Source organism: Pseudophryne corroboree, chromosome 11 (assembly GCF_028390025.1).
Source record: "Pseudophryne corroboree isolate aPseCor3 chromosome 11, aPseCor3.hap2, whole genome shotgun sequence".
Classification (NCBI taxonomy): Eukaryota; Metazoa; Chordata; class Amphibia; order Anura; family Myobatrachidae; genus Pseudophryne; species Pseudophryne corroboree.
In genome coordinates, this window is record NC_086454.1 from 29,739,754 (window position 1) to 29,762,868 (window position 23,115).

The following is a 23,115-nucleotide window of genomic DNA, read 5'->3' on the forward strand; positions in this document are numbered from 1 at the left end:
CCAACTCAGGAGAGCTCAGTGTCTCCCTCAGCCGGGGCCCATCCCTAGCCGCACGCAGCTGCGATGGGACCCCGCCGGCAGCTCCCACGGTGCAGACTGGCAGTGGCAGAGCTGCCAGTCTGTGAGTGTGTGTAAGAAAAATAAAATAATAAAGAAAAAAGAAGAAAATTCTTCAGCTAAACCCAAGTGAACCAGCTACCTCGGGCACTTAACTAAGACTGGCTTGGAGGGGAGATAGTAGGGGAGGAGCTAGCCACAGTGTGAGAATTTTTAAAGTGCCAGCTACCAATACCACCTACTATCTCCCCATTGTAACTACACTCCAGTGGCCCCTAGTGGATGAAGGAGAAAAGTTACTGGTCACAAAAAGTGTAAACCATTTAATATTGTCTAATTATTTATTATTATTTACAGTTTCTTATATAGCGCAGTATATTCCGTTGTGCTTTAAATTAGCGCCCAGTATAGACAGTGACATATCCTCCACTGTATTCACCTGCAGTGGGATCCGTTCTACACACCTGGCAAAGGCACTGGAGTAGTAACCTCGATTTCCTGTGGCTCCTCCATGGGTTTTCTTAATATCCTCTGGGGTTATCTGTATAAAACAATTTCACATTGCTAAGGCGTTGCTTTAATATAGTGCTCAACACTTTGCTGCACCTCCCACTATATAACCCTCAGTGACTGGCCTCCGACTGTCCCCCCCCCCCCCCCCCCCCCCACAATGTCACTGCCCTGGTCACATGCCACCGTCCTCACATTACTCATCTCCTGATACACTCTGTGCTGCTGGGGACCCTGCTCCTCCCACTATATAACTCTCAGTCTGTGGCTTCCTGCTGCCTCCATTCCCCTCCTCACATCATATCACTGCCCCTGTCACATGCAGCCCTGTCCTCACTGACACATCACTCATCTCCTGATATACTCTGTGCTGCTGGGGACACTGCTCCTCCCACTATATAACTCAGTCTGTAGCTTCCTGCTGCCTCCATTCCCCTCCTCACATCATATCACTGCCCCTGTCACATGCAGCCCTGTCCTCACTGACACATCACTCATCTCCTGATATACTCTGTGCTGCTGGGGACCCTGCTTCTCCCGCTATATAACTCTCAGTCTGTGGCTTCCTGCTGCCTCCATTCCCCTCCTCACATCAGGTCACTGCCCCTGTCACATGCAGCCCTGTCCTCACTGACACATCACTCACCTCCTGATATACTCTGTGCTGCTGGGACTCTGCTCCTCCCACTATATAACTCTCAGTCTGTGGCTTCCTGCTGCCCCCATTTCCCTCCTCACATCATGTCACTGCCCCTGTTACATGCAGCCCTGTCCTCATGGACACATCACTCATCTCCTGATATACTCTGTGCTGCTGGGGGACTCTGCTACTTCCCAAAACGAGGCCCACATTAATAGGGTGTAGTAAGCTAGGAATGAGAAGACATAACTAGTCTGCTTGCTGTGAAATTAGTACAGGTTGAGTATCCCATATCCAAATATTCCAAAATACGGAATATTCCGAAACACGGACTTTTTTGACTGAGAGTGAGATAGTGAAAACTTTGTTTTTTGATGGCTCAATGTACACAAACTTTGTTTAATACACAAAGTTATTAAAGATATTGTTTTAAATGACCTTCAGGCTGTGTGTATAAGCTGTATATGAAACAAATTAATTGTGTGAATGTAGACACACTTTGTTTAATGCACAAAGTTACAAAAAATATTGGCTAAAATGACCTACAGGCTATGTATAAGGTGTATATGTAACATAAATGCATTCTGTGCTTAGATTTAGGTCCCATCGCCATGATATCTCATTATGGTATGCAATTATTCCAAAATACGGAAAAATCCCATATCCAATATACCTCTGGTCCCAAGCATTTTGGATAAGGGATACTCAACCTGTATATATATTTTGATCTGTCACTGTGGAAATTAGATTAATTTGGCCTCAAGACTCATTAATAGGAGAAGTAAGAATTGCTGTATAGCAGTAAAGAGATTAGGGAGGGTGGAATGGTCTTCCAAGAACCCAGACGTTCTTCCCACAGGGCACTGTATATGGCAATATATAACTTGGATCTGTCAGGTAGAAGTCCCCGTATGTAGCAATTCCAGGATGACCCCAAAAACCATGGGCCTGAATCGTGTTTGTAAGTAAAGCAAAAGAAAACTAACCATGTTGCCATGTAAGGGGAACAAATACATTTATATTTTTTCTGTGCAGGGTAAATATCGTCTGTTTTTGCATGTAGCCCACAAATGTTTGACAGCCTCACTTGTACACTGCAATTCAGATTTCAGTTAGGACACACCCCACCCAAATGTAACTCTCTCTGCACAAGTTACATCTGTCCCACCTGCAGTGCAGCATGGTTTTGGCCAGTTGCTTGCTTTTTTGCTTTACTTACAGACATAAATCAGGCCCTGTCAATTTAGTATGCCACAAATTGCCTGCGTGCCACGGCCTGCAATCACTCAAACTGTATACGGATCTATCCAGGTGACAAACCCGCTCTCACTCACCCGGCTGACGTGCTGGTCATTGAAACTATACCACTGCTCATCGGCAAAGGACTTGATACAGGCATAGTAATGTCCGCCCGCCGCACTGCCTGAATGGACCATCACGGAAAACAGGTCATACAAAGAATTCTAGAAAGGCAAATGCATGCATCAGTACTGAGCAAAATCACGAACGCTCCAGTGTCATAGAATACTACGTAATAGCGATGTACTGGTCCTAAAGACCATGCCTGCTGCTCCGGTGTGTTCTAGCTTCTGATATGCCCCTAAACCTGGATTATAATGTAATCCAGGTTTAGGGGCATATCAGAAGCTAGAACACACCCGGAAAATTGGATTTTGGTAGTTACCAGATAAATCCTTTTTGTTTGAATCCACAGGGGGCACTGGAGTACTCTTGGATATGGACGGGGCGTTAGCCGTGATAGGCATATTTAAATATTTAAATGTATAACCCTCCCTCCCCTTCCATACTCCCCAGATGCCTCAGTGTTTTTTTGTGCCTTCACCAGGGAAGGTCGCATCCTGGAGTCATTCCAGGGTTTACTTTTCATTTTTCTAAAGATTTTTTCTAGAACACTCCCTTCCCAGCTTATCGGAAAGCTTACTTAAGCAGGTGCCCATGTATCTTGTGTGAATGCTATCTCTCTGCTAGGTCCAGCATCAACAATGCCAGGGTGGCAAAAATGAGCAAATGAAGGATCACTGACTGTTCCCTCCATTTCTCATAGGAATAATGCTGGTATGTCTCAGAGCAAGTCACCATCCCTCCGATTCCACCGCTCAAAAACCATTTACCTTTTCCGATAACTTATTCAGCTTCTCAACGCTGCTGTTACTCTCCAGGCAGATGCCTTCGTCCAGGACATCATCCGTGCAGAAGTCATTGCTCATCTGGTCGCTGTGACAGCTGCCCTCGTTCTCTGCCCCGCTGTCTGTGCAGCTCTCTGTCTGAGGGGACTTCTTACAGACAAAGAACAAGACAAGGGCACCGGTAAATGGGAGTGACCACTGAACTAGGCATCAAAGCCAACACATTTCTGTCATGTTCAAGGGCTGGGGTCGCAGAGTTCTACTTAATACTTCAGTGCAGGGAACGATTCTACCTCCCCATTATCTTGTAACTTCAGAGAAGATGAAGATGTGATTATAAAGCTGTACACAGCCCAGCCATAATCTGCTGCGAGGACTGAATCACCTACGTGCGATCTTATCAGCTTCCTAAACAGGGATGGCTGATCGCTTCACGACAGTCCCGTTCCTGATCAATGTATCATTATACAGAACCAATGCATAACACGGAGTAAAGTTACTAAAGTGGTTCTGTTGCCCACAGCAACCAATTAGGTCCTACCTATCATGTGTCTATTACATCCTAGGAAATGAGAGTCAAAATCTGAGTTCCTTTCACTGAACGGACCCCATGCACACAAGCCTTGGAGATCCTTTACACAACGGGGTAAATTTACGAAGGTGGTATTTTTTTTAGAACAGGTGATGTTGCCTATAGCAACCAATCAGATTCTAATTATTGCTTTCAAGAAGCAGCTAGATAAATGTTAAGTAGAATCTGATTGGTTGCAATGAGCAACATAACCAGAAGAAGATACCTGTGACATTACTGGACACCTGTCTCGTGGGCACAGCTTCAGACCTGGTAATACGCTCTTACCTCATCTTCAACATCAATAAACGGGCTCATATCCAGCTCGTCCAGGAAGGTCATGCGATCGTTCAGCTTGATTCGGTGCATGCTGGTGTAATCAAAGTCAAATCTCTTCAGCTGCAACGTCAGGAGGTAAGGGAAGTGCAGAAATCGCAGTCCCTATAGCGAGACAATAGGATGATTGGTACTCACTGTTACATCCGCTTCTCTCACTGCATCTGGGCAACACTGCCAACCTTGGGGTGTAGAGGGCGCCATCAGGAGCATTAAAATAAACCAGATCCTCCCCGTCTACATCAAATCAGAGCAGGGATGGACATCAGGAACCAGTGCCACTCTGACCAACACGTAGGTCCACGGTCTGCATGCGGATATTGCTAAGCATATTGTTGGCTCTCCTTTTACCTTCTAATTGGAGCCAATTTGGCTGGGCTGACAGCAATGTGCTCATTATAGAACCGTACTTGTTTTGCTGGACGTTTCCTGTACTAAAGGAGGAGCAGCCTGAGGCTATAACCCCCGCTGGACGCCTCAGCGCTCAATACGGCTGCAATGTCACAGATACGGCCAACGTTGCTGATTGACATATTACCGTTAGCGTGGTTTCATTTACAACTAACCATCTTTATATTATTACTGTATACGCAAATTGTGTATATCTCAATTCTAGAATTTTCTATTATGTAATGTTACCATTGTACTAATAAAATAGATATTTCACTGCGAGAAAACAGTGCTCCGTGGTTTATTTTTTGCTGTTACTGTACATTTTGGAGGGTCAGCTCCTACTTTTTGGTAGCAGCCGTTTCCAAGCTTCCAATAACGCCCTCACACTGTGGTGCTGTAATTCTCGGGCCAAGGGAAGTCTACCAGGTCCTGACTGTCGGCCTCTTCCCCAGAGGAAGCAGAATTTATATTTATACCTGTGGTGGATCTGTGATAATGCGGTCTTCCCTGCCCCTACGAGGACAGAACCTGGGTAATGACTGCAGAGCACCCGTGGCACCCCAGCTACCTTGGAACTCGCTGAGGGACATTTATCAGCCATACAGGAGAAGGAAAAGCAGTAACCCATGAGTTGTAGAACACAGCCGGGTAAAGCTTTGCCGTACCGGCATTTGAAAAGATGGCAAGAGGGAGAAACAGAGCAAACAGCACCAATCAGGCAGAACACCAACCAAAGTGGTGCCAGCAATCTAAGCACCTGCAGCAATTGTCCCCTACACACTACAGGGTGATATGGCTCCCGGAGGGAAGGAGAAGTAGTATGAGCAGAGGGGTGACCGCTGCAAGCACCTCCTCAATCCCAGCGAGAAATGGGGTACCAGCTGCGGGGGGTAAACGTTGATTTACCAACAGACAACACAGACGTTCATAATCCCAACAGCCATTGAAAGATGGTCAAAATACCGACATTCTTTATGCCGACATGTTCAAAATACCTACACAGTCAGAATACAGACATTTGAAATGCCGACATGTCAAAATGCCGATATGCTTTTTTAAGGCATTTTTGCCCCAAAACAGACTTGTTCATACTTTACCATCCCAGTGGACCTAGAGGGGGAATATAGTAGCGTGCCGAGCGCAGCAAGACATGCGAGGGGAAGCGGTACACTTGATGGTGTCCATGTTGACATGGACACCAAAAGCGCCCCCCCCCCCCGAAAAACTCATGTCGGTAGTTTGACATGTCGCCATTTCAAATGTCAGTATTCTATGTCGGTATAATGAATGTCAGTATTTTGACCGTAGGCCAATGGCTGTCGGTAAATCAAACTGAACCCACTGCAGGTTCTGGGTACCAGGTACGCAGAGTAAAGGGCCCCATACACTAGAGCGATTATGCCCGATTTCAGCCCAATTCGGGACGATATATTAGGTGAAATCGGGCGTTTTGGCTGTGTATCCGATCCGCGGCCCCGTGAGCGTCGGATCCTCCAGATTGAATGTGCTACACATTCAATCATGTCCGACCCAGCAGACGTGGCCGTGATCGCCCAAGATACATCGTATGCAGAAGGACAGCATATGATGTATCTTGGGCGATCCTGCCCCCCCGGGAGGCTGCCGGGTGATCGCCTGCAACATGTCAGATGGACATGTAGCAGTAGTGTATGGGACCCTTAACATGTCTGAGACCCAGGAGGAACTATCCGCTCCGCGCTACTGTATGAAGTGGCTCCTACAGCCGAGTAAGATGGTATCACAGCCATGAGCACATAAGTATAACTGGACAAGTACTGTCTCCTTTGGTGCTTATGGGATGATGAGGGGGAGGACTCATAGAAAGTGGATTTTGTCGTATCTGATTAAGATAGCCCCTTCTGGACCCCAAGGCGGACAGTGTCCTCAGGAGGAATAAAACGGAAACCGCTGCTAGAGACACACAGGTCCCAAAGGATGGGATAAGGCCCGTTACCTTCATAGCGTCACACTTCTTCTTACAGCGCTCGCAGAAGTACTGGTTAGGACCATCCAGGGTCTCAGGCTGAATGAACGCATGCAACGCTTCTTCCTGCAATCCGCAACAAAACAAAGTAATAGCTGCAGATTATCAGATAATGACACAACACAGATTCACAGCAGTAGGACACGGACATGACGGTTACACGGTAATCAGTGAAGGCTCACAAGGAACTCTGAGCTGTACGATATACGCACCACGCTACCGAACGCTGTGTTGGAGCCATAGGGCCGGATGACAAGCGGAATGTCCAGAAATGTATCAATCCGCCAACTCTCGTAGCCGCACTCCAAGCATCTGACATAGTCCTTCAGCTTTCCCTGATACAGCTGATTTATAAGGTCAGCCTGTAATGAAAGAAAGAGGTTGGCAGGTTGATGGAGGCGGCAGAAAACCACAGGCCGAGTTATATAGTGGGAGGAGCAGGGTCACCAGCAGCACAGAGTATATCAGGAGATGAGTGATGAGTCAGTGAGGATAGGGCTGCATGTGACAGGGGCAGTGACATGGTGTGAGGAAGTGAATGGAGGCAGCAGGAAGCCACAGACAGAGTTATATAGTGGGAGGAGCAGGGTCCCCAGCAGCACAGAGTACATCAGGAGATGAGTGATGAGTCAGTGAGGACAGGGCTGCATGTGACAGGGGCAGTGACATGGTGTGAGGAAGTGAATGGAGGCAGCAGGAAGCCACAGACTGAGAGTTATATAGTGGGAGGAGCAGGGTCCCCAGCAGCACAGAGTATATCAGGAGATGAGTGATGTGTCAGTGAGGACAGGGCAGCATGTGACAGGGGCAGTGACATGATGTGAGGAGGAGAATGGAATCAGCAGGAAGCCACAGAATGAGAGTTATATAGTGGGAGCAGCAGGGTCTCCAGCAGCACAGAGTATATCAGGAGATGAGTGATGTGCCAGTGAGGACTGCACGTGACAGAGGCAGTGACATGATGTGAGGAGGGGAATGGAGGCAGCAGGAAGCCACAGACATACCGAACAAATAAAAGTAATGTATTTAGAAAAAGTATGTAGTAAATTGCGCAGAATAATGTGATAAGACATATACGAAACTGAAGGCTCTGAAGTCTTAAAAAGCAGCAAAATATGGGTGTTACTAGCAGCTTAACTATGGGGTAAATTTACTAAGATGGGAGTTCTATTTAAGATGGGATGTTGCCAATCGCAACCAACCAGATTCTATTTCTCATTTATCTAACACCTTCTAGAAGATATTATCTGGAATCTGATTGGTTGCTATAGGTAACATCTCATCTTAAATAGAACTCCCATCTTAGTAAATTTACCCCTATGTCTGCACCCCAGATGATAATTTACTGTATATACGAGCAGTATTGTTGTATGGACACTTACCTGCTCGGTTTGTTTCCATTTCTGCTCCAGAGCATCAAACATGACCCTGCACAGCTCCTGTACATCGTGCTGCTGCCACGCTGCCAAACACACACAATACGTCACGTAAGACACAGCTCTCACAGGGACACTACCAATAGAACGGTGTTAGTAAGGATTTAGCCGTTACTGCGTCATGCTCTCTACAGAAAATACACCTGTGGGAATCTGTGTCCCTGTGCGGTGTCATTACTCCCTATGGAACCGGGCCCGTCTCCTCCCGCACCATTCTATGCTGTCCTGTATAATAATGATACTACTGTATACATCCTATACATCGGAGATTGTGCTCTATAAAGACCGGAGAGTCTGCGGCTGAATTATAATCTGAATAGAGATAAAGCTATCAGCATGTAAGAGCAGACGCTTGGACAAGACTCCCGGACAGATACAGTACTTCCAAATCTGGAAACCATTTCACTTTATAATTTACAAGACTATAACCTACATTTATAAAAGGAACAAAGTCTAATCTCAGATGCTGTCTATAATAAAGTCCCTTTAAATGGAAACCGCAGTGATGTATATGAAGGGCTGGTTTATATTTACACTTCTACAAGTTCCTAGCTTGCGCCAGACATCTACTAACTGCAAATAACGCCCATTGCCAGAGCTGTGTGGGGCAAGGATAAAACAGGAGTCGTCACAGGTCAGAGTTAATATTGGAAGCTATTTGGAATCACAGAAATTTCCATAGCAAAGACTATTGTGTGTCTCGAGAGCGCCATCTATCAGCACAGTACAGAGTAACAGCTTACACACTTAGGGGGGTAGCCCATTAGCAACGGTAAGTTACTGCGGCTAATGGATCACCTGGGGGCTATCAGATTTGCCCTGACTGCCGGTACTTATCGGGATTATGAGGCAAAGCAGAATCCCTGATAACCAGCCCTTAGAGATCCATTTTTCAGCAGTAACACATGGGTCCGGAACTTACCCTGGATTCCATGTCTTATCGGCCGAAAACGAGCCTTTTACTCCACCGTAAAAAGAGGGCTATAATTGGATAGACCGATAATACCATCAGCTTAAAGATCGCGGTTTAAACCCGTTTTTGCCGTGTGGTAAACTACCGCCGGCAATACGATATCCTCCTAAATACTGTAAAGAATAAAGGAGCTACTTGGAGACTGGCTCAGCGTAGTTCTTTAATACTGAATATAATTCCAGCCTGTGATTATGATGGAGCAATGGCATGATCGCGATACAGCCGCATAGCTAACGACAAACAACGGCTCCTCAAGGCACCACAAAGCCTGTCTCACCCTCACTGCTGTCCCAGCCAAAGCTCTTGGTCACGTCTGTCGTCTCAATCGCCCTCTTCTTACTGGTTTGTAACAAAACAAATAACCTCTGCAGCTGGTACGGGATACTGGTCACTGGGTCCTCTTCCTTGTCCTCAAACGCCCACCTGTTAGCACAATATAAACCACAGACTGACGGCACCAGCGAAACTGGAGGATGCTGTTCGGATTAGGCACAGGGAGGGCTAGAGATAGGGTTAGGGGGAGAAATAATCATCGACACGCTACAGCGCCAGAGCTCCAGTAGTTCATCATGTTGACATATCATTCTGGTGGACATGATCAACGTCAACATGCTTCATGATGACATTTTGATCCTGGCGACATGGTCACGTCAACCTGACTGCTGAAACCCTGCCTTTAGGTAAGCAGACCCCTCAGCCTTGATGACTATAATCACAATGTAAATGGACTAACCTGGCAGCCACATTTAGCCGCTAACCTACAGATGGAGGCGCGCTCATCTGAGTCGGCTCCATCGCAGGCGTGCAGTCCCGGCGTGACTAGGCGATCTGTCCGCCCAGTCACACCGGGAGTGCACAAAGACGCTCCCATTCTGAGCGTCTACACTCTCCATTCAAGTAAATGGTGTGCGCGCCCGGCCGGAGACATTCTTTGCATTAGGTGCGCCTGGGCGGGCGCGTCTAGGAGCAGATGGAGCCACGACTAGCGTGCCTCCATCTGTAGCAATATCCTTGAGCTTCCCGAAGCCCCGGGGCAGTTATATTCAGGATAACAGAACTATAAGAGCAAGTGTAGGGTATACATGAATATAAGTATGTGGTGAAATGCATGATTACATACATATGTTGCTTTAGAAACTTTAAGCACATCCAGCCATGTGGGTACATGGATTAGCAGCAGGTGGCCAGAAACAGGTCAGTTTACCACGCACAAGTGCAGGGCAAGTAACAGGCATCACTACTAGTCCTCTGGGGGTAATCCCACGGCTGAACAGTCAGCATTGCTGTAGGACATCAAGTAACTTCTTCTGATACTCAGGGATCACAAGAGACAAGGATTCCTACAGCACAGTACTTACTTGTACAGCGCATTGCGGAACTCTGGAGTCATGAACAGTGTTTGCAGAAGGCTATTCAGGTAGCATGTCATGGCCTGGTTTACCAAGCCCACGTAACCTGGAACGAGAAGGATTAGACACAGATTACCAGGACGGCACATTACCTTATCCTAGACCCAGCCATGTCCCTCTAATACAGTCACTGAGGGGTGTAGTATGGTATGCCGGCATGGTATGGTATGTCGGGCTCCCGGCGACCAGCATACCGGCGCCGGAATCCCAACCGCTGGCATACAGACAGCTGGGCGAGCGCAAATGAGCCACTTGCGGGCTCGCCACACTGCGGGCACGGTGCCGCGCCACACTGCGGGCACGGTGCCGCGCCACACTATCTATTCTCCCTCCAGGGGGGTCATGGACCCCCAAGAGGGAGAAAAGATGTCGGTATGCCGGCGCCGGTATGGTGGTCGCCGGGAGCCCGACCGCCGGCAACCTGAAGACCACCCTCACTGAGAGCCTCACACCCATACATATGGAGCCGCGGCTCCATCGCAGGCGTGCACTCCCGACGGGACTAGGCGATCCGGCGCCTAGCCCCGCTACGGTAGTTCACAGAGACGCTCCCATTAAAAAGCGGATGGGGCGCGTGCGCGTCTCGGATGCGGCGATAGGCCTGCGCACCCAGGCACAGACGGAGCCACGATTAGCGTGGCTCCATCTGTACTTAGGAGCGACTTCCATTACAGACCATGGGCCGGATGTAATGGATTGCGAGACGGTCGGAGCTCCGAGACTCCGGCTGTTGGTTTTGTAAACGTTTGCTGCTTTAAAAATAAAAAAACTTATGAGTTCGGCCGGAGTCTCGGAGCTCCGGCCGTCTCGCAATCCATTACATCCAGCCCGTGAATCACTGACATAGGAAGGGAGTAATGCAAGTACCGGTGTCAGATTTGGTGAGGAGTGTAGAATAGGAGTAGTTCTGGCTGACATAGTCGCTAGTGCAGCCAGCGGAAGCATCTCTTGGGAGAGGTCCTATCAGCTTCTCCTGCGTGCTGTCATCAAGGCCACTGCTGTCTGCCGTCCCCGACTCGTCCTGGAAACACATCATTGTTACAGCGGGGACAGCCCCCTAGAACCTTACAAATATTTATTACCGGACTACGTATAGCATAGCTAGCTGTAGTTACATTACTGCGGACCTTATGGAAGATTTTAGGACTATCTCCGGCACCTACCAAACACAGAGGGTTCCTATGGGGTGTGTGGAGAAATCTAATGTTGGGCTACCACATTATGCCATACACTGCAGCCAACTAAACACCGCACTAACGCCCACATCCATGACAGTCAGCCCGGGACCGGTTCCTTTTCTATACCCTCCCCCACCTACTAACCACCCAGATACGTGTATATTATTTTTTACCTAAACATTCAGAATTTTTTTTTTTATTTTATGGATGAGGTGTTAGAACCTGCGGACCATAGTAATAACGTTACTTTAATGTTGGTAGTTTATTTACAGTTATATTTTGTGAAAGGGCTATGCCCCATTCTAATAACTTATGTTAAAACATATCAATCTCCTCTAAATGTAACAACACCTTCATCCACTTGACTCTTCAATCATTGGAAACCTATTCTACATCAAATTAAATATAAATACGTCTGATTTCATAAACTTTACTTGAGGTTGTCATTCTGTTTCTGATCAGTCCCCCTCCTTTGTGTAACTGTATACAGTATATTATTAAGTTACATTTACTATGAAGTGTGCACCCAGAAAACACTTTTCTCCTTTTACTTCTATGCAATACCTTTTGAATATTTCCTTTTTGATGATAGGAGACTGATCCAATATAATACCCCTTTTCCACTAAAAGCACAGGTCGCAGCCATGTCGCCTGACACGGCTGCGACCCGCGCTACAGCCCCTTTTGAACAGCGCTCACCAACCCGGCATATTGCCAGGTTGGTGACGCTACTACTGACGCGGCAGGGGCGGCGCTGGGAGATCACATGGTCTCCCAGCGCCGCCCTCCCTATGCACTGTGAACGGGAGCCGTGTCACCTCGACACGACTCCCGTTCACACTAGACAGCTAGCCGGGTTGAACACGTGTTCAACCCGGCAAGCTACCCGGGTAGGATTCCCGGATCACTTGATCCGGGAATTTGCTGGGGAACCCTTTTCCACTAGGGCAAAACACAGGGAAATGCGCGCCCCTGCGCATTTACCAGTGTTTCTAAGAGCTAGTGGAAAAGGGGTACTGGTAGGTGAGAGCTGCTACTACAGAGGTATCAGCTCATAGTAATAACAGGGGAAATACAGAACTTAGGGGCAGATGTATTAACCTGGAGAAGGCATAAGTAAGTGATAAACCAGTGATATGTGCAAGGTCATAATTGAACCAGCCAATCAGCTCCAATATGTAAATTAACAGTTAGGAACTGATTGGCTGGTGCATTTATCACCCTGCACTTATCACAGGCCTGGCCAACCTGTGGCTCTCCAGATGTAGTGAAACTACACATCCCAGCATTCCCTGCCACAGTTTTAGCATTCCCTAATAGCAAAACTGTGGCAAGGCATGATGGGACTTGTAGTTTCACAACAGCTGGAGAGCCACAGGTTGGCCAGGCCTGACTTATCACTTCCTTATGCCTCCTCCAGGTTAATACATCTGCCCCTTATTGTATTATTAGCAACTGGCATATCCTACTAAGACTCACCGGTCACCACAGGCCGAGGCAGCACTTTCTACGTCAGGTGCCTTTATGTGGCTCAGCCGTGACTCCAGACCCCGTCCCTAATACTAGAATCAGTGTACTCACAGCAGATGTCAGGATCTCGTACATTCCTGATAACCGGCACCACATAATGAGCAATCAGGTGAAAAACCCAGCAGCCAGTATAAAGGAGGGGATGTTTGCTGTACAGACCCTGCCAACCCTCCCATACAGCATGACACTACAGAGAGGCCTCTAGTCCCTACCCTTCTCATCCGTGCTTACACTGATGGGTTCTTACCGATGTCAGCTGAGGCTGCTCTCCATTCTTATCCGTTAAATGGAGGAAATTTCTCTTTCCTGCTTCAAAGCCGGCATCCACTAATGACCGCTCCAGATTGGGATCCAGCTCGGTCTGCAATGACAAGGTGAATACTTTAGAACTGGTGTTGGAAAGCAACGACACATATCATTAGCTGTCCCCAGTGTCAGGCGCAGAACAAGTTCTACACATGCATATAACAATATATCCCTCAGTAGGAACATCAGACCACCTGTAACCCAGAGCCCCAAGTGTCAGAGAGAAGTGGAAATCCTGTATGTGTCGCACACATGCAGATCTGAAGCAGGATCTGGGACAGGCGCAAAGCCCCCACCTGCGTTCTTCCATTCTACTCGTTCACTACAATAGCCTTCGTCAAATCACAGCGACATTACTGAATCCGTACACATATATACACAATGGCTGCCGACGGGTTTTCGTTTTTAGCCAAAGGGTGTAAGTAAATGTGAGAACAAATGACATGAAAACCCAATTATAAATGATATTGATTATATTTGGGGTCTGGCGTTTATCACACTGGCTAATAAAGAAAATCTACACAGGGGTGCAACGTTGACCTTGGCAGGTATTTATTTCATGATAATCCTGTAACATACAACGATGACCACGCGTGCGGTTACACGTAGGAAGGAGTGATCGCTCACCATGTCTCCATTTCCCCACTTCAGGCTGAATGTCCCAGTCACATAGCCCACTTTGCTGGACACGTCCTCAAACAGCTGGCGCACGGAGGTGGAGGCTGGGAGGTTCAGGGGGATCTGCTCGTTGATGGTCTTGCAGTTGGTTACGTCTTGCACTATGCACAGCACTCTCGGTTCATCAGCAGCATTTTCTATCTGGAAGAGACGACAGAAACAATTAGCGCGTTTCGGTGTTATTACACAGAGAAAGGCGTGAGCCAGCACCAAGCAATCACTCTACACACTGCAAGCAGTAATCCGCCTACAAGCACAATGCACACAGACAAGGCGGACACCCATCACTGCTATACAGTATATTAATCATGTGACCTAATGACGCTGCCTCTAGTGGGTGCGGGTATATTACAACACCCCGAACATGCAGAAAGGAACTAAGTTATATAAACATTTCAGAAAATCCAAAAATTAGTGGTCACTGACTAATCTCAGGAAGATAACAAACAGAATGATTTTGTGCTGAAATCCTAGCAACTCTACAGTATAAACCGGTCCCGTGTGACGGGGATGGGTCATTAGGTCGACCACTATTGGTCGACATGCATTAGGTCTACAGGGTTTCTTGGTCGTCATAGTCCCTAGGTCGACACATTCTAGGTCGACATGAGATTTTTTTTGGTGTTCTTTTCTTCGTAAAGTGACCGGGAACCCCAATTAGTGTACCATGTCCGCTCGCCATACTTCGGGCAAGGTGCCTCACTCAGCTACCGCTGCGCTCGGCAGAGGATACCTTTCCCAATTGTAGTCCACGTGGATCGTGAAGTATGAAAAAGTTCAAAAATGTTAAAAAAAAATAAGAATTTACTTACCGATAATTCTATTTCTCATAGTCCGTAGTGGATGCTGGGGACTCCGAAAGGACCATGGGGAATAGCGGCTCCGCAGGAGACTGGGCACAAAAGTAAAGCTTTAGAACTACCTGGTGTGCACTGGCTCCTCCCCCCATGACCCTCCTCCAAGCCTCAGTTAGGATACTGTGCCCGGACGAGCGTACACAATAAGGAAGGATTTATGAATCCCGGGTAAGACTCATACCAGCCACACCAATCACACCGTACAACTTGTGATCTGAACCCAGTTAACAGCATGATAACAGAGGAGCCTCTGAAAAGATGGCTCACAACAATAATAACCCGATTTTTTGTAACAATAACTATGTACAAGTATTGCAGACAATCCGCACTTGGGATGGGCGCCCAGCATCCACTACGGACTATGAGAAATAGAATTATCGGTAAGTAAATTCTTATTTTCTCTGACGTCCTAGTGGATGCTGGGGACTCCGAAAGGACCATGGGGATTATACCAAAGCTCCCAAACGGGCGGGAGAGTGCGGATGACTCTGCAGCACCGAATGAGAGAACTCCAGGTCCTCCTCAGCCAGGGTATCAAATTTGTAGAATTTAGCAAACGTGTTTGCCCCTGACCAAGTAGCTGCTCGGCAAAGTTGTAAAGCCGAGACCCCTCGGGCAGCCGCCCAAGATGAGCCCACTTTCCGTGTGGAATGGGCTTTTACAGATTTTGGCTGTGGCAGGCCTGCCACAGAATGTGCAAGCTGAATTGTACTACAAATCCAACGAGCAATAGTCTGCTTAGAAGCAGGAGCACCCAGCTTGTTGGGTGCATACAGGATAAACAGCGAGTCAGATTTTCTGACTCCAGCCGTCCTGGAAACATATATTTTCAGGGCCCTGACTACGTCCAGCAACTTGGAATCCTCCAAGTCCCTAGTAGCCACAGGCACCACAATAGGCTGGTTTAAGTGAAATGCTGAAACCACCTTAGGGAGAAATTGAGGACGAGTCCTCAATTCTGCCCTGTCTGTATGAAAAATTAGGTAAGGGCTTTTATAGGATAAAGCCGCCAATTCTGAGACACGCCTGGCTGAGGCCAGGGCTAACATCATTACCACTTTCCATGTGAGATATTTTAAGTCCACAGTGGTGAGTGGTTCAAACCAATGTGATTTTAGGAACCCCAAAACTACATTGAGATCCCAAGGTGCCACTGGAGGCACAAGAGGCTGTATATGCAGTACCCCCTTGACAAACGCCTGAACTTCAGGAACTGAAGCTAGTTCTTTTTGGAAGAATATTGACAGGGCCGAAATTTGAACCTTAATGGACCCTAATTTTAGGCCCATAGACAGTCCTGTTTGCAGGAAATGCAGGAAACGACCCAGTTGAAATTCCTCTGTAGGGGCCTTCCTGGCCTCACACCACGCAACATATTTACGCCAAATACGGTGATAATGTTGCACAGTTACATCCTTCCTGGCTTTGATCAGGGTAGGGATGACTTCATCCGGAATGCCTTTTTCCTTCAGGATCCGGCGTTCAACCGCCATGCCGTCAAACGCAGCCGCGGTAAATCTTGGAACAGACATGGTCCCTACTGGAGCAGGTCCTTTCTTAGAGGTAGAGGCCACGGGTCTTCCGTGAGCATCTCTTGAAGTTCCGGGTACCAAGTCCTTCTTGGCCAATCCGGAGCCACGAGTATAGTCCTTACTCCTCTCCTTCTTATGATTCTCAGTACCTTGGGTATGAGAGGCAGAGGAGGGAACACATACACTGACTGGTACACCCACGGTGTTACCAGAGCGTCCACAGCTATTGCCCGAGGGTCCCTTGACCTGGCGCAATATCTGTCCAGTTTTTTGTTGAGGCGGGACGCCATCATGTCCACCTTTGGTTTTTCCCAACGGTTCACAATCATATGGAAGACTTCTGGGTGAAGTCCCCACTCCCCCGGGTGGAGATCGTGTCTGCTGAGGAAGTCTGCTTCCCAGTTGTCCACTCCCGGAATGAACACTGCTGACAGTGCTATCACATGATTTTTCGCCCAGCGAAGAATCCTTGCAACTTCCGTCATTGCCCTCCTGCTTCTTGTGCCGCCCTGTCTGTTTACGTGGGCGACTGTCGTGATGTTGTCCGACTGGATCAGCACCGGCTGACCCTGAAGCAGAGGCCTTGCCTGACTTAGGGCATTGTAAATAGCCCTTAGTTCCAGGATATTTATGTGAAGTGACGTTTCCATGCTTGACCACAAGCCCTGGAAATTTCTTCCTTGTGTGACTGCTCCCCAGCCTCTCAGGCTGGCATCCGTGGTCACCAGGACCCAGTCCTGAATGCCGAATCTGCGGCCCTCTAGAAGATGAGCACTCTGCAACCACCACAGGAGAGACACCCTTGTCCTTGGAGACAGGGTTATCCGCTGATGCATTTGAAGATGCGATCCGGACCATTTGTCCAGCAGATCCCACTGAAAAGTTCTTGCGTGGAATCTGCCGAATGGAATCGCTTCGTAAGAAGCCACCATTTTTCCCAGGACCCTTGTGCATTGATGCACTGACACTTGGCCTGGTTTTAGGAGGTTCCTGACTAGGTCGGATAACTCCCTGGCTTTCTCCTCCGGGAGAAACACCTTTTTCTGTACTGTGTCCAGAATCATCCCTAGGAACAGCAGACGTGTCGTCGGAATCAGCTGCGATTTTGGAATATTTAGAATCCATCCGTGCTGTCGTAGTACTACTTGAGATAGTGCTACTCCGACCTCCAACTGTTCTCTGGACCTTGCCCTTATCAGGAGATCGTCCAAGTAAGGGATAATTAAGACGCCTTTTCTTCGAAGAAGAATCATCATTTTGGCCATTACCTTGGTAAAGACCCGGGGTGCCGTGGACAATCCAAACGGCAGCGTCTGAAACTGATAGTGACAGTTCTGTACCACAAACCTGAGGTACCCTTGGTGAGAAGGGCAAATTGGGACATGAAGGTAAGCATCCTTGATGTCCAGAGACACCATATAGTCCCCTTCTTCCAGGTTCGCTATCACTGCTCTGAGTGATTCCATCTTGAATTTGAACCTTTGTATGTAAGTGTTCAAGGATTTCAGATTTAAAATAGGTCTCACCGAGCCGTCCGGCTTCGGTACCACAAACAGCGTGGAATAATACCCCTTTCCCTGTTGTAGGAGGGGTACCTTGATTATCACCTGCTGGGAATACAGCTTGTGAATGGCTTCCAATACCGCCTCCCTGTCGGGGGGAGACGTTGGTAAAGCAGACTTCAGGAACCGGCGAGGGGGAGACGTCTCGAATTCCAATTTGTACCCCTGAGATACTACCTGCAGGATCCAGGGGTCCACTTGCGAGTGAGCCCACTGCGCGCTGAAATTCTTGAGACGGGCCCCCACCGTGCCTGAGTCCGCTTGTAAGGCCCCAGCGTCATGCTGAGGACTTGGCAGAAGCGGGGGAGGGCTTCTGTTCCTGGGAAGAGGCTGTCTGCTGCAGTCTTTTTCCCCTTCCTCTGCCCCGGGGCAGATACGAGTGGCCTTTTGCCCGCTTGCCCTTATGGGGACGAAAGGACTGAGCCTGAAAAGACGGTGTCTTTTTCTGCTGAGAGGTGACCTGGGGTAAAAAGGTGGATTTCCCAGCCGTTGCCGTGGCCACCAGGTCCGATAGACCGACCCCAAATAACTCCTCCCCTTTATACGGCAATACTTCCATATGCCGTTTGGAATCCGCATCACCTGACCACTGTCGCGTCCATAACCCTCTTCTGGCAGAAATGGACAGCGCACTTACTCTTGATGCCAGAGTGCAAATATCCCTCTGTGCATCTCTCATATATAGAAATGCATCCTTTAAATGCTCTATAGTCAATAATATATTGTCCCTGTCCAGGGTATCAAAATTTTCAGTCAGGGAATCCGACCAAGCCACCCCAGCACTGCACATCCAGGCTGCGGCGATTGCTGGTCGCAGTATAATACCAGTATGTGTGTATATACTTTTTAGGATATTTTCCAGCTTCCTATCAGCTGGTTCCTTGAGGGCGGCCGTATCAGGAGACGGTAACGCCACTTGTTTTGATAAGCGTGTGAGCGCCTTATCTACCCTAGGGGGTGTTTCCCAACGCGCCCTAACCTCTGGCGGGAAAGGGTATAATGCCAATAACTTTTTAGAAATTAGCAGTTTTTTATCGGGGGAAACCCACGCTTCATCACACACCTCATTTAATTCATCTGATTCAGGAAAAACTACGGGTAGTTTTTTCACACCCCACATAATACCCTTTTTTGTGGTACTTGTAGTATCAGAAATGTTCAAAACCTCCTTCATTGCCGTGATCATGTAACGTGTGGCCCTACTGGAAAATACGTTTGTTTCCTCACCGTCGACACTGGAGTCAGTGTCCGTGTCGACCACCTGAGGTAACGGGCGCTTTAGAGCCCCTGACGGTGTTTGAGACGCCTGTACAGGTATTAACTGATTTGCCGGCTGTCTCATGTCGTCAACAGTCTTTTGTAAAGTGCTGACACTATCACGTAATTCCTTCCATAAGACCATCCAGTCAGGTGTCGACTCCCTAGGGGGTGACATCACTAATACAGGCAATTGCTCCGCCTCCACACCATTTTCCTCCTCATACATGTCGACACAACGTACCGACACACAGCACACACACAGGGAATGCTCTGATAGAGGACAGGACCCCACTAGCCCTTTGGGGAGACAGAGGGAGAGTTTGCCAGCACACACCAGAGCGCTATATATATATATATATATATATATATATATATATATACAGGGATAACCTTATATAAGTGTTTTTCCCTTATATAGCTGCTGTATAGATTTATCTGCCAAATTAGTGCCCCCCCTCTCTTGTTTTACCCTGTTTCTGTAGTGCAGGACTGCAGGGGAGAGTCAGGGAGCTTCCCTCCAACGGAGCTGTGAGGAAAAATGGCGCCAGTGTGCTGAGGAGATAGGCTCCGCCCCCTTCTCGGCGGCCGTTCTCCCGCTTTTTTATGGAAAAACAGGCATGAGTTAAATGCATCCATATAGCCCAGGAGCTATATGTGATGCATTTTTTGCCCCCTAAGGTGTTTATATTGCGTCTCAGGGCGCCCCCACCCAGCGCCCTGCACCCTCAGTGACCGGAGTGTGAAGTGTGCTGAGAGCAATGGCGCACAGCTGCGGTGCTGTGCGTTACCTTATTGAAGACCGGACGTCTTCTGCCGCCGATTTTTCCGGACCTCTTCTGCCTCTGTAAGGGGGACGGCGGCGCGGCTCTGGGACCCATCCATGGCTGGGCCTGTGATCGTCCCTCTGGAGCTAATGTCCAGTAGCCTAAGAAGCCCAATCCACTCTGCACGCAGGTGAGTTCGCTTCTTCTCCCCTTAGTCCCTCGATGCAGTGAGCCTGTTGCCAGCAGGTCTCACTGAAAATAAAAAACCTAAAACTAAACTTTTTTCTAAGCAGCTCAGGAGAGCCACCTAGACTGCACCCTTCTCGTTCGGGCACAAAAATCTAACTGAGGCTTGGAGGAGGGTCATAGGGGGAGGAGCCAGTGCACACCAGGTAGTTCTAAAGCTTTACTTTTGTGCCCAGTCTCCTGCGGAGCCGCTATTCCCCATGGTCCTTACGGAGTCCCCAGCATCCTCTAGGACGTTAGAGAAATAGTGAAAAACTAATGTCGACCTTATGTCATGTCGGCCTAGGGACCACGTCGACCGAATGTCGACCAATAGTGGTCGACCTAATGACTGTCGACCTAAGTGGTGTCAACCTAATGAGCGTATCCCCGTGTGACTGCATGTAAACACTTTGTAGTACTAATAATGTTTACAGCACTTTTGTGCTGATGTGATAGTCCTGTGCGTGGGTTCCTTTTGCATAATGCCGGTGCTGTGGTCCGCGCTGCGGCAGAGAACGGGGAAACTAACTAACTACAGGTCCGAAACGCGTTGGCGAACGTCAGCAAGTACAGTGCGACGTCACTCAACCCGCGCCTAACGGGAGAGTGTATCACAAAAGCTACTACAAGCAACGGGAACAAGCCGGAGCCGTGTGTGCCGCAGGAAGACCGAAAGCCTGAAGAAAGTTCAAGGTAGGCAGCGTAAGGGATAGTTAGTTAGTTTCCCCGTTCTCTGCCGCAGCGCGAACCACAGCACCGCCATTATACAAAAGGAACCCACGCACAGGACTGTCACCTCAGCACAAAAGTGCTGTAAACATTATTAACCCTATTTCTCTTTTTTTTTCTCACAGGTGTTTGCAGTAACATTTTTACATTAGCGCTCCCTTTTTTCATGTTTTATCATTGTCAGTTTAAGGAGCAGCTTGTCATTCTAAAACAAGCGCAGGCTATTTGCTACAATTAACTTTGTAGTACTGGTGCACTGCACAAACTATAGGACAGTGCGTATGCCAGAAGAACAGGACATGACTGAAATGGGGCTGGCAGAGTGGTCTTCACTAAAGAAGGCTTTGGTGAGGACCACTCAGATACCATAGGGGCACTTTCCTAAAGATGTGAGAGGAGCTCCAGCTGTCTGTCGCGCAGTGTTACTTTTTAAACAGAGCTGCAGTAGAGTTTCAGGGTAACACTGAACAGCGGGTTTTACCACAAAGGCTCATATCGGATGTTAGATTTTGGGACTTCTTTGTCCTTTACTCCCTTCCAACACGTGCATGAGGATTCTTCCGATATAACAGTCCGAGACTGGGATAACAGCAGTCACCCTTATAAAAGTGATGGATCTTGTCGCTTTACATGCGACAAGTAACGTGCGGTGTTGCACCTGGTCAGGGGAGGAGGTTACTTACATACCCCTCCATGTAACAAAGCAGGTTACCCGCAACACTGCACCGGCACTCCCGGGAGGGGAGGTCCCCAGTGGGTTCCAGTCTCAGGCCACTTCATGTGTTGAGAATACTCAATTATTACTTAAGGTCTTTAAAACCTGAAAAGTATCATTTAAAAGGATCTGCTTCTTTGTACTAAAGTAGTAACCATGTGGCACATTGTTGCAGCAAAGTGCAGAGACTAAAGGCCCGTACACACTGGCCGATATATCGCCCGTTCTCTTGAACGGCCGATATATCGCGGGTCCGTCGGCCAGTGTGTACGGCCGATGCGCCTGTGAACTCCGTCGTTCACAGACGTATCCCGTCAGCCCCGCAGTACAGCCGACGGCCAATATATCTACCGATATATTGGCGCGTCGCTGTGTGTGTACGGCGGTCGGCCGACCGCCCGTACACATGCTGCGGCAGCCGGCGGTGATTGACAGCTGAACTGGGCGGGCGTGTGTACACACCCGCCCAGTTCATGACGTCAGTCCCCGCCGGATCGGGCAGTGTGTATGCTCAACACACTCCCTGATCCGTCCATAGATATATCTGCCGATCAATTGATCAGCAGATATTTCTTCCAGTGTGGAACTGGCTGCCGGCTACACTCCATTGTACCACTACGGTATCACGGAGGCTGGGATCTCCGGCACCTGAGTAGCTGAAAGCTTCATAATATGCATACAACCGTATGGAACGTGAGAGACTATATACCAGTGATGGGGAACCTTTGGCACTCCAGCTGTTGTTGAACTACACATCCCAGCATGTCCTGCTACAGTTTTCCTATTTGGCCATGCTAAAACTGTAGCAGAGCATGCTGGGATGTGTAGTTCAACAACAGCTGGAGTGTCAAAGGTTCCCCATCACTGCTATAGCCCGTTTCTTGCTTTCCCTCTCAGCCTTCTAAAAGGTATAGACAACTAATGGACTCAAGGGTGTCAGCGGCTTATCCACCTTCTACCAGCGCAACCCACGAACACAACAGAACATTACAGTCCGGAAGCCGGGAGCTGGCTGTACAACACGTGCAGTAACAAGACCCACAACCAGAATTAGTGTAACACCAAATGCACACACCACCTCAGATTCCGAGCACGGAGACGGGCAATTATGCCTCAGAACACACAACCTGGTTACAATCAAAACACATGCAGGAAGCATCGCGCGCCTTCTACAGATCAGTGGGATTAATCACAAGTATTCCGTGCAATATTCCACTTTCATTTCAAGTGTAATAAGCGGACACAGCTCTTCCCCCAACTATATTTCTAGACTATTACGCACTGTGGACCACGCAGAGA

The 23,115-nt window shown here is 48.3% G+C and overlaps 1 protein-coding gene across 4 annotated transcripts in view; it reads right to left on the reverse strand.

Annotated features, from left to right (window-relative positions):
- Positions 1-23,115, reverse strand: part of USP47 (ubiquitin specific peptidase 47) — a 103,009-nt gene that overhangs the window by 26,900 nt on the left and 52,994 nt on the right. For 3 of the 4 annotated variants that reach the window (XM_063946428.1, XM_063946431.1, XM_063946430.1), the window contains 12 exons: positions 14,119-14,310; positions 13,433-13,546; positions 11,345-11,498; positions 10,427-10,523; positions 9,346-9,491; positions 8,042-8,121; positions 6,872-7,021; positions 6,630-6,725; positions 4,214-4,366; positions 3,340-3,504; positions 2,542-2,670; positions 522-598 (listed from right to left, as the gene is read on the reverse strand). In XM_063946428.1, the coding sequence (XP_063802498.1) occupies positions 522-598; positions 2,542-2,670; positions 3,340-3,504; positions 4,214-4,366; positions 6,630-6,725; positions 6,872-7,021; positions 8,042-8,121; positions 9,346-9,491; positions 10,427-10,523; positions 11,345-11,498; positions 13,433-13,546; positions 14,119-14,310 (1,553 nt within the window). The remainder of the gene's footprint in view (positions 1-521; positions 599-2,541; positions 2,671-3,339; positions 3,505-4,213; positions 4,367-6,629; positions 6,726-6,871; positions 7,022-8,041; positions 8,122-9,345; positions 9,492-10,426; positions 10,524-11,344; positions 11,499-13,432; positions 13,547-14,118; positions 14,311-23,115) is intronic. The other variant, XM_063946429.1, reaches the window with a different exon arrangement.